This window comes from Triticum dicoccoides, chromosome 2B (assembly GCF_002162155.2).
Source record: "Triticum dicoccoides isolate Atlit2015 ecotype Zavitan chromosome 2B, WEW_v2.0, whole genome shotgun sequence".
Taxonomy (NCBI): domain Eukaryota; kingdom Viridiplantae; phylum Streptophyta; class Magnoliopsida; order Poales; family Poaceae; genus Triticum; species Triticum dicoccoides.
Genome location: NC_041383.1, coordinates 549,506,124 through 549,515,009, shown reverse-complemented (window position 1 = coordinate 549,515,009; position 8,886 = coordinate 549,506,124). Strand labels below are relative to the sequence as shown.

General features: G+C 44.3%; 2 protein-coding genes across 10 annotated transcripts; both read left to right on the top strand.

Annotated features, from left to right (window-relative positions):
• The first annotated feature begins 20 nt into the window (after positions 1-20).
• Positions 21-1,513, top strand: LOC119364794 (2-(S)-hydroxypropyl-CoM dehydrogenase-like). The gene is made up of 4 exons (XM_037630327.1): positions 21-409; positions 484-692; positions 882-1,111; positions 1,205-1,513. Exons 1-4 carry the CDS (start codon positions 303-305, stop codon positions 1,481-1,483), a joined length of 825 nt encoding a protein of 274 aa, XP_037486224.1. The 5' UTR covers positions 21-302; the 3' UTR covers positions 1,484-1,513.
• A 160-nt stretch (positions 1,514-1,673) lies between these two features.
• On the top strand, positions 1,674-4,977 carry LOC119364795. 9 transcript variants are annotated; one of them, XR_005175134.1, is made up of 9 exons: positions 1,674-1,803; positions 2,017-2,079; positions 2,190-2,770; positions 2,853-2,927; positions 3,024-3,083; positions 3,167-3,226; positions 3,521-3,582; positions 4,072-4,150; positions 4,222-4,243. XR_005175134.1 is itself a non-coding variant. In XM_037630328.1 (8 exons), the coding sequence occupies exons 3-8, from the start codon at positions 2,469-2,471 to the stop codon at positions 4,544-4,546; spliced, it is 708 nt and encodes a 235-aa protein (XP_037486225.1). In that variant the 5' UTR covers positions 1,674-1,803; positions 2,017-2,079; positions 2,190-2,468; the 3' UTR covers positions 4,547-4,977. The 9 variants fall into 9 exon arrangements, 6 of the variants coding, with proteins under 6 accessions (XP_037486225.1, XP_037486229.1, XP_037486230.1 ...); XR_005175135.1 differs by lacking the exon at positions 3,521-3,582 and having other exon boundaries at positions 4,222-4,352; XR_005175133.1 differs by having other exon boundaries at positions 3,521-4,150; positions 4,222-4,277.
• The last annotated feature ends 3,909 nt before the right edge of the window (positions 4,978-8,886 follow it).

Here is an 8,886-nt window from a genome sequence, read left to right as displayed (position 1 = left end):
CTCCTCCTCAAGACATCACCATCGCCTCCGTTCATCTTCTCCCGCGCCGGCGCCGTCGAGGCCGAGTCGTTCCACTTCCCGCTCGCCTCCGTTCGTCTTCTCCCGCGCCGGCGCCGTCGAGGCCGAGTCGTTCCACTTCCCGCTCTGGCAGGTCTGCGCGGCCGCGTGCGGGGTGTTCGTCTTCTCCCGCGCCGATGTCGTCGAGGCCGAGGCGTTCGACTTCCCGGCCTGCTGTGGCTGGGTAATTCTTGTCTTGCTATAACTCTTCACGTGCAGAGAAGGGAAGAAGAAGGGGAAAGGGGATGGCCGCCGACACCGCCTACGCGAAGCGGGTGCTGCTCGCCTGCAACGGCGGCGGCGACGCCGTCTCGCGGGGGGTCGCCGTTGGCCTCGCCAGGCACGGCTGCAGGTACTCCCTCTCACTTTTCCCCTTCTTCTTCCTGTCGTTGGGTTCTGAATCTAAGCGCGCGCACACACACACAGGCTGGTCCTGGTGGGCGACGAGGGCGCCCTGGCCGCGACGACGGAGGAGGCGCGGCGCAGCGCGGCCCAAGGGGCGGCGGCCATCGCGGTGGTTGGGCTGGACTTGGCGGCCTGCGACGAGGCAGCCGTCGTCGCCGCGGTGGACGCGGCGTGGCGCTGCTTCGGGGACGGCGGGCTCCACGCCCTTGTCAACTGCGGCTCCTTCGAGGGTATGCACATACTACTGACAGACACTGATACACATGCCCAATTTTCCATCTGACAAAAAATTTTCACACATGCCCAAGCCCGACTAATCACCAACCTAAATGATTGCTCAGTTCTTCTCTGAATATTTCAGTCAGCTTATCATCCAGTAATTTCGTCCATGCATCTGTATTTGGCTACTGTATGAGCAGGGGAAGTGCAAGATTGCCTCGGCGTGACTGAAGATGAGTACAACAAGACCATGAAAGTCAATGTAATCACACCTTGGCTCCTGATAAAGGCGATAGCGAAGCGGTTCCGGGATGCGCAGTCGGGCGGCTCCGTGGTTTGCTTGACCCAGATCATCGGCGCCGAGAGAGGATTGTATCCGGGGGCTGCGGCATACGGCACAAGTTTAGGCGCCGTTCACCAGCTCGTCAGAGTAAGCCTGCATTCCTGTTACCAAAAAAGCCTGAATGATTGCTCACGGAAATCCTGAATGCATACATGACCATGATGTTCTTCGTTTTTTCAGCTGTCGGCGATGGAGCTCGGCAAGCACAAGATCAGGGTGAACGCCGTCTGCCGCGGCCTCCACCTGGGGGAAAAGTTCCCTCTCTCTGTTGGGGAGGAGAAGGCCGAGAAGGCGACCGGGGAGGTGATGCCGCTGCGGCGGTGGCTGGACCCGGACAAGGACCTCGCTTCCACGGTGCTGTACCTGGTCGGCGACGACTCCCGCTTCATGACAGGCACCACCATCTATGTCGACGGCGCACAGTCCATTGTGCGCCCTCACATGCGTTCCTTCCTGTAGGTAGGTTAGTCATGCTGATCCTGGGGCTGGTTGGCCATGCTTGGATTTCACATTCCATCAGGATGACTCCCTGATATCTTGTTGTTGTTGTTGAATAGCAACAGCGGTTTGTGCAAAGAGATCAACTGCCATAATTAAGCAGTCTCTATGAATGCAATAATTAACAGGGTTTAAGATGGTAGAGTAAAGATCAAAATTGACAAAGAGTATCCAGAATCAACATGAGTGGCACAGCAGGCCCTTCTTCAGATTAAAAGACAAACGCAGAACCTTGCTGCACACAGGCATCAAAGGAGTGAAATGGATTGAGTAGTCGACATGTGAGCTACCATGTTTCTATACATCTGTAATTAGTTCTTAGTATTTTTCCTTCATTTTTGTAGTTATGCCACCTAATTACGTTCCTGCCCTGTAACCTGTGGTTTCCCTCTTAATGAATGAAAAGCAGCACCTGCTGCAGTTCGTCAAAAAATAATCGTACCATCGTCACGTACGCGGGGCTAAACAGGACTGTGGGTGTCTGTGCTTTTCAGGTGGACCAAGCCGTATCAATGGCGTTCAGAGAGAACGGAGCAACCAACTACATCTGCATCCAGGTAAATAATTTATCTTGTACTGTAATTTTCTTCACGACTGCTGAATTATTATTACCACTGTGAAATGTGAGTCAACCAAAGCTTACTGTCCCAATTGTTCCTGTCCTCAGGGTAACGGCATTACCGCCGGAGCAACGACGGAGGCGGCCATGGCGGAGCGGGGGGTGGAGTCGGTCCTGTTCCGGGGGAAGAAGCTGATGCCGCAGACCAACGACGAGCGGCTGGACGGCGTGGTGGAGCAGCTGGTGCGGGATCCTCCGTGATTCGGCCATTGCCATTCTCCACGGATCTGGTCGTGGCCACAACCGACGCTGCCGGTTCCATGAAGGAGCTCACCCCGGCCTTCTCCTCGTTTTCCTCCATGGCCGGGTCTCCTGGTGGAGGTGCCGATGCTGCCGGTTCCACAACGCAAGAGCCCGTGGCAACGCGACAAACTGAAGTTGTTCGCCGGCGTCGCACAGGGCGTCTTTGGCGTCGCAGGAAACCCTACCTTGGGGTTGGCACAGGGCATCTCTGGCGTCGTAGGAAACCCCACCGCGGGGCTGGTGCAGGGAGTGGCCGACCATCCCACCCTGCTGAAGCCGCAGGGCGTCTCTGCCAAGTCCATGGTTGGCGAGTCCAAGGCCGTCTCTGTCCAGGCCTCCGTGGTCGAGGCGAACTGCACTAACATCGATGTCTGCCCTGAACTGTTGTAAGTTTACTGACCGTGTGCTTCTGATTTCTAATGTATTCTTGCTTTTTGCATTTCTCTCAGTCGTACCCTCGTATTACAGTGCATCTAAAAGCTCTTGTGACGATGGAAAGTCTACCTCCAAGGGACCAAAAAAGGAAATCGGTCCTAAAAGATCGTAAGTTGATCACTAGATCCATATACACGTCTGATATCGTGCTGTGTCCATCTGTTCATCGTTCCATGATCTGGTCCATGGTTTCTGTATTTGCAGTTCGCCTGACACATCTACTCACGATGACAGTGAAGTATATCAAGCTGGTGCTAAAAGAAGGTTTGTGTTTATCCTCTCTAATATATTTTTACTGTTGTTGTACTTGGTTGGTCGCTAATGCTTTTTTGATACAACATAAGCAGGACTCTTAACCCCTCTATTCCTCATAAGGAGAGCTTGGAATCTAAAGATTTTTCTGCAAAGTAGGTTTCCCTTTGGCTCTAATTCATGATATTTGGTAACTTGCTGTTGTTGTAGTTATATTGATAACCTGGTGATTTTAGATACCAACAAAAATTTATTTGCCTATATTACGGTTGCAGAAGTCCTTGTGGATATCCTATACAGTATAAATATGAACCACCACTTGGTGGATCGCTGCTGTTTAGAGCTCTGCTCTGTTAATGCTACTTTGAGTCTAGATGGCATTAACTACAGAGAAGGGATCTAGCTAGGTTTGCAATGGCATGTGTACTAACGAATCATTTTAGTCTCAGGTTTTCCCTGCAAAACTGAAGTTCATGTCTCATGTTTGGATTAATCACGGTGTAGTCTGATGGTAATTTGTCTACTTAGTGCAGTTTACGTATTCTTCCACAACTTCATTTAATGCTTTCAGAGTTAAAGTTTTGGGGATAGTTTGGATGTTATACCCAAGGCATTATAATTGCTCTATATTATTCTTAATTTCATATATCATCACCTTAGACTACTCGAACTCTCGGCCATGCTTTGTGATCATGTGCGACGAGCATATTGTTTGGTGCTGCTATTTTCCATTCGCTGCTGGGTTGCTTCTACTCTCCACCAATCGGTCAAGTAGCAAAGAGTAGGTTTGACCTCAATTTCGATGCAGACATGGATTGGGATGTGATGCATGTACTTGCTAATTAAGGGATTTGGATCTTGCCCTCAATTAGAGTTCCCAATCTCAATGAAGTGGGGTTTACGAATTTTATTATTTTTTAGCTTGAATGGACTGTAGCTTCGCTTAATTGACTGACAGTTGTATTTGACTGCATAACTGGATTAATTGATTTCATGGCAGATGCCGGTTTTGACCTTGGTTGATCATGCTTTGTTCCGTGTTTGGCCTGCAACATATTTTCTATGCATTCGCAGAAATGGTAACTGAATAATTACTTCATACTGCAGAACATCTTGCTTAATACCTGAGTCCCGGCCCTTGTTGCTACAGGTTTATCTTGGACATGATTCTCAAAGAAGATACAGATGTGCATGCTTCATATCTTCTACGCGCTTATGCAAAGCAGGATTTTATTCATATTTTGATGAGCTTAATTTCTTATGCTAATGTTTGCTTCCGCCTGAAGGATACATATGGTATGTTTTGTGAGCGGTGGGTATGGATGAGGTGAGTGCGTCTGTTAGTGCATCATTTTTGTTGGATACTTTAATCTGTTAAGGTTGGTATATATTGAGTGTTGATGATGACATGTTTATTTTGATTGGCGTGGTTGCCTCAAAGTAATGCCCTGCTACTCCTTGGGGGGCGTGAGTGAAGATTTATGCCTTAAGCATAGGAATGAGGGAGTAGGTATCCAGCAGAATAGGCGATGATGCTAGGAGAAAAAGAAGACTTTGATCTGGTTCTTCAAAGAGGTACATCAAGGAACAAGTACATGGTGCTACTCGATGGTCAGCCAGATTCTGACTATTATTTTGGGATGCCAAAGAGATAGCACATGATGTTTGACCGCTGGGGAATTGAAGTATAGTGCTTACCAATATACTGGCATGTATTTTTTTCTAAAGGATATAGTGGTTTCCTTTAGTTGAAATACATAAAATTTTCACCCCCAATGATTCAACAAGAGTTGTTCATTAAAAGTGTGTGGTCTCTTTCTTCATCAAGAATTGAAATATCTGTGCTATTATAACTCCATGGAGAGCAATAATATAATTTTCACAAGGGGTGACCTTTATTGGCTAATTGTATAGCTTATGATCTTATGGAGTTTAGGTTTGTAAATCCATGTATTTTTTAGATGAAGAAACAAAGAAGGAGGTGACTATATCAAGGATCACATATGGTTAAATGTAGAAACAATGAACACTGTGGCATATCAGTTGCAACATGGTGAAAATTTTAGGATAGAAGGATAAACGAATTGCTCGGCCGGTTCAAGAGTTAATAAAAAAATGAACAGAGTGGCACAAGAATACTTTGCGGTAATGCATGATATTCGATTGTATGTTACAACGTGGTAATGACTCAGGATATATCAGATCTGCCTTTATGACGGTGGTGGATCAGCACGAACACAAGGGGTGGGGATCAGGGCAAGGGGTGGGGATCAGGGCAGAGAGTAGGCGGTTGGCTGGGGACTCCTTGGTGGTTCGTGGGGGATATACAATGTGAAGGTGGGAGGGCGCCATGGCGAGGTGAGGTGGGCATCATCTGGTTTTAAAGAAGAGGGCTCTAGCGAGAAATGTCCCGCTACAGCAGGAAACCGAGCGGGAAGGGATGGGTTCAACAGAAAAAGGGAATGGTGCGTCCTGGGTTGAGTTTTTTGTGTTAGGACTGTGTATTGAAGATAAAATGACGGATAGTCCGGAGAAGCACATTTCTCCTCCACATATGGTCTGGATTTGAAGAAGTACATATTGTCCAGATGGTTGAATTTTGGGGTTGAATTTTGGGGTGCATGCAGGGTGCCCGTTTGATGTTCGAACACGCCCAAATATACGAGGAAGAAATGAACTTCGACCTTCGAGACGGCCTTAATCATCTGTTCGATTCATTTATATAAATTGCACTATATGTATGCATTGTCAAATTGCCTTTTATTAACAGTTTACAATGTAAGTGAAGTGGTCTTAAATTATTACTTGATTATACCTGTGCTATCTTTTTTTTACATGCATTATGTTTACATAATTCCAGCAAAATATTTCAAGAGCCCGTGGCAACGCACAGGCATTATACTAGTTAATCATAAAGTGGCACTTCTCCTAATTCAAGACAAGATTAGTTTCTTCACATCTCTGCAAAACTCGATCAAGGTTGCTTAAGAAATCATCAAAAGAAGTTCAAAAGAAGTTCCATAAACAGAGAAATCATACATGAAAACCTCAACAATCTTTTCACAAAAGTCGGAGAATATAGCAGTCATACATCTTTGAAAGGTAGCAGATGCATTACATAAACCAAAAGGCATACGTCTATAATCAAAGGTACCGAAAGGGCAAGTAAAAGTGGTCTTTTCTTGATCCTCTTTTGACACAGGTATTTGAGAGAAATCAGAATAATCGTCTACAAAGCAAAAATGTGTATGTTTGGATAATCTTTCTAGCATTTGATCAATAAAAGGTAAAGAGTAATGATCCTTTTTAGTTGCTTTATTTAGTTTGCGGAAATCAATTACCATTCTATAACCTGTAACAATTCTTTGTGGGATCAATTCATCTTTATTATTAGGAACAACAGTAATACCTCCCTTCTTAGGGATACAATGGAAACGACTTACCCACTGACTATTAGCAACGGGATAAATTATACCTGCCTTCAGAATCTTTAGTATTTCTTTTTTTACCACTTCTTTCATCTTAGGATTTAACTGTCATTGGTGATCAATGACTGGTTTAGCGTCTTTCTCCAATTTTATTTTGTGTTGGCATAGAGTGGGACTAATGCCCTTAAGATCATCAAGAGTATATCCAATAGCAGCACGGTGTTTCTTCAGAGTTTTTAATAATTTCTCTTCTTCTTGCTCTGAAAGGTTAGCACTAATAATAATAGGATATATCTTCTTTTCATCAAGATAAGCATATTTAAGAGTATCAGGTAATGGTTTAAGCTCAAACACGGGATCACCCTTGGGTGGAGGAGGATCCCCTAGAATTTCAACATGCAAGTTGTGTTTCAAAATAGGTCCTTGTTTAAAGAATACTTCATCTATTTCTCTTCTTTCATTCATAAACATATCATTTTCATGGTCTAGCAAATATTGTTTTAAAGGATCATTAGGGGGCACGGCAATAGAAGCAAGACCAATAATTTCATCTTTACTAGGCAATCCTTTATCATGGGGTTGCCTACGAAATTTAGCAAAATTAAAATCATGAGACATATCCTCTAATCTAATAGTAACAACATCCTTTTCGCAGCCTATCCTAGCCAGGGACGGAGCCAGGATTTGAACATAGGGGGGGCGAAAGACATAGCTATCACAAACATAATATGTATTTCAAGTCTCACATAAAATTGCAATGTATATTTTGTAATAGTTGCACAAGCAAAAACTTACGTATGAGAAAATAAAGCATGTTTTGCAACTATTGGCATAAATTTATCTCTATGATAAGCGCATTGAATTCGGACTTTTAGTGCAACGTTTACACTTGAAGCAAATGGTTTGAAAAGAGCAATATGTTCTATTCTTTCTATTTATTTATTTTGTCTAGACAAGTACAACTAATCTGGGATAAAAGATAAATTGGATCTCTATCTATCATTGAGTAAACACATGTAACTACAACTGCTACTAACTAATGCATTAGGGATTACCATATCAGAAAATAATAATATGTTGATGTAACCCGCAAAAAAAATGTTGATGTAAAAAAGAACTAATAATATGTTTATACCTTGAGAAATGATTTATTGCTGCCATGGAAGATCAAGGTCGGCCAACACAGCATCGCCATTTGCTCGAGTCTGGACGCACAGAAGATACAGGCCACAAAAAATAATGATTCCTGGTGATGGCTGGTGGGCTGGTGGCAACAAGAGAGCGCTGGCGGTGAAATTAGGAATTCTGGATCAAATCGTGTGAGCTCTTGTTAAAGTAGGTAGTTTCATAATTACGCCTTCTACAGTTTGAAAGACAATTAAATCTAATGCTATAAGTAGAAAATCTAATGATGAGGACATGACTACCTTGGATACGACCAAAAATATTGCATACATGCATATTTGTCAGGTGATTTCTAGTGCAAACTATTTAATAATCTATTTATGTTATCCAGAACAAAAATACTTCACACACTTTTGTGTTTTGTCTAATTGCAGGTGTATGGGACATTTGTACAATTCACATATGTAGATAAGGGAGAAAGAGATGTTGAAGTGCTGTTCAAAAAGTTCTCTCACGTCACTTTTGGGCCAAGAGAAGATAGAGTCCAAGTTTCTCACGTTCTGGATTCAGATTCGGACTGCACAGACATACCTGACTCAAAACGCCAACAACTTTTTCATACAGAGTCCGAATTGGGTGATTCTTTTTTTGTTGGAATCTAGATTTTGTGCTCTTTCTAGCCCAATTGGATTCACCTTCAAATTCATCCGGAGTGTTGAGATATTGACGAAGCAATCAGACGCTGCAGCAGAATCCGAGTCAAACAACAAGTCCAACGGTGCTGCATCACCTCCACTTGGGCCCATGAGCCTTGTACGACCTAGGGTTGGTTTTAGGATGCCTTGGGACGTTCTCCCACCTCCTTGGCCGCCACCCCTTCCTCCTATATAAGTAGATCCATCTAGTAGCTTTTTCCTTGGAATTTGTTTAGTTAAAAGTTAGCCAACGCAACTTCGTGTACTTCGTTTGTGTCCAACGACCGGACCAAGACCGCTTTCGGATCCCCACCTTTATTAATACTTCATATATATTCGCAATATTCAGATTGCTTTTATCATATTCTTGCTCGTTCTTCGATTGCTTGCAGGAATAGACCTTCGTGGTCAGGTTGATCGTGCACCGACGTGGTCAATAACCTCAGGAGATTGGTTTAGCGATTGCTAAGGCGCAACGTCGTGCACATCTGTAGTCGGATCGTCAAAGTCGTCTCCACCAAATCGATAGTTATCATCTCATCGAAAGATCGGGACACCCCGCCTCTA

Coding starts and splice junctions, on each gene's coding strand:
- LOC119364794 (XM_037630327.1), top strand. CDS start 303: ATGGCCGCCGACACCGCCTACGCGAAGCGGGTGCTGCTCGCCTGCAAC. Junction 693..881: donor CAACTGCGGCTCCTTCGAGG/GTATGCACATAC, acceptor CTGTATGAGCAG/GGGAAGTGCAAGATTGCCTC. Junction 1,112..1,204: donor CCGTTCACCAGCTCGTCAGA/GTAAGCCTGCAT, acceptor TCGTTTTTTCAG/CTGTCGGCGATGGAGCTCGG.
- LOC119364795 (XM_037630328.1), top strand. CDS start 2,469: ATGCTGCCGGTTCCACAACGCAAGAGCCCGTGGCAACGCGACAAACTG. Junction 2,771..2,852: donor GATGTCTGCCCTGAACTGTT/GTAAGTTTACTG, acceptor CTCGTATTACAG/TGCATCTAAAAGCTCTTGTG. Junction 3,227..4,221: donor TCTAAAGATTTTTCTGCAAA/GTAGGTTTCCCT, acceptor TTGTTGCTACAG/GTTTATCTTGGACATGATTC.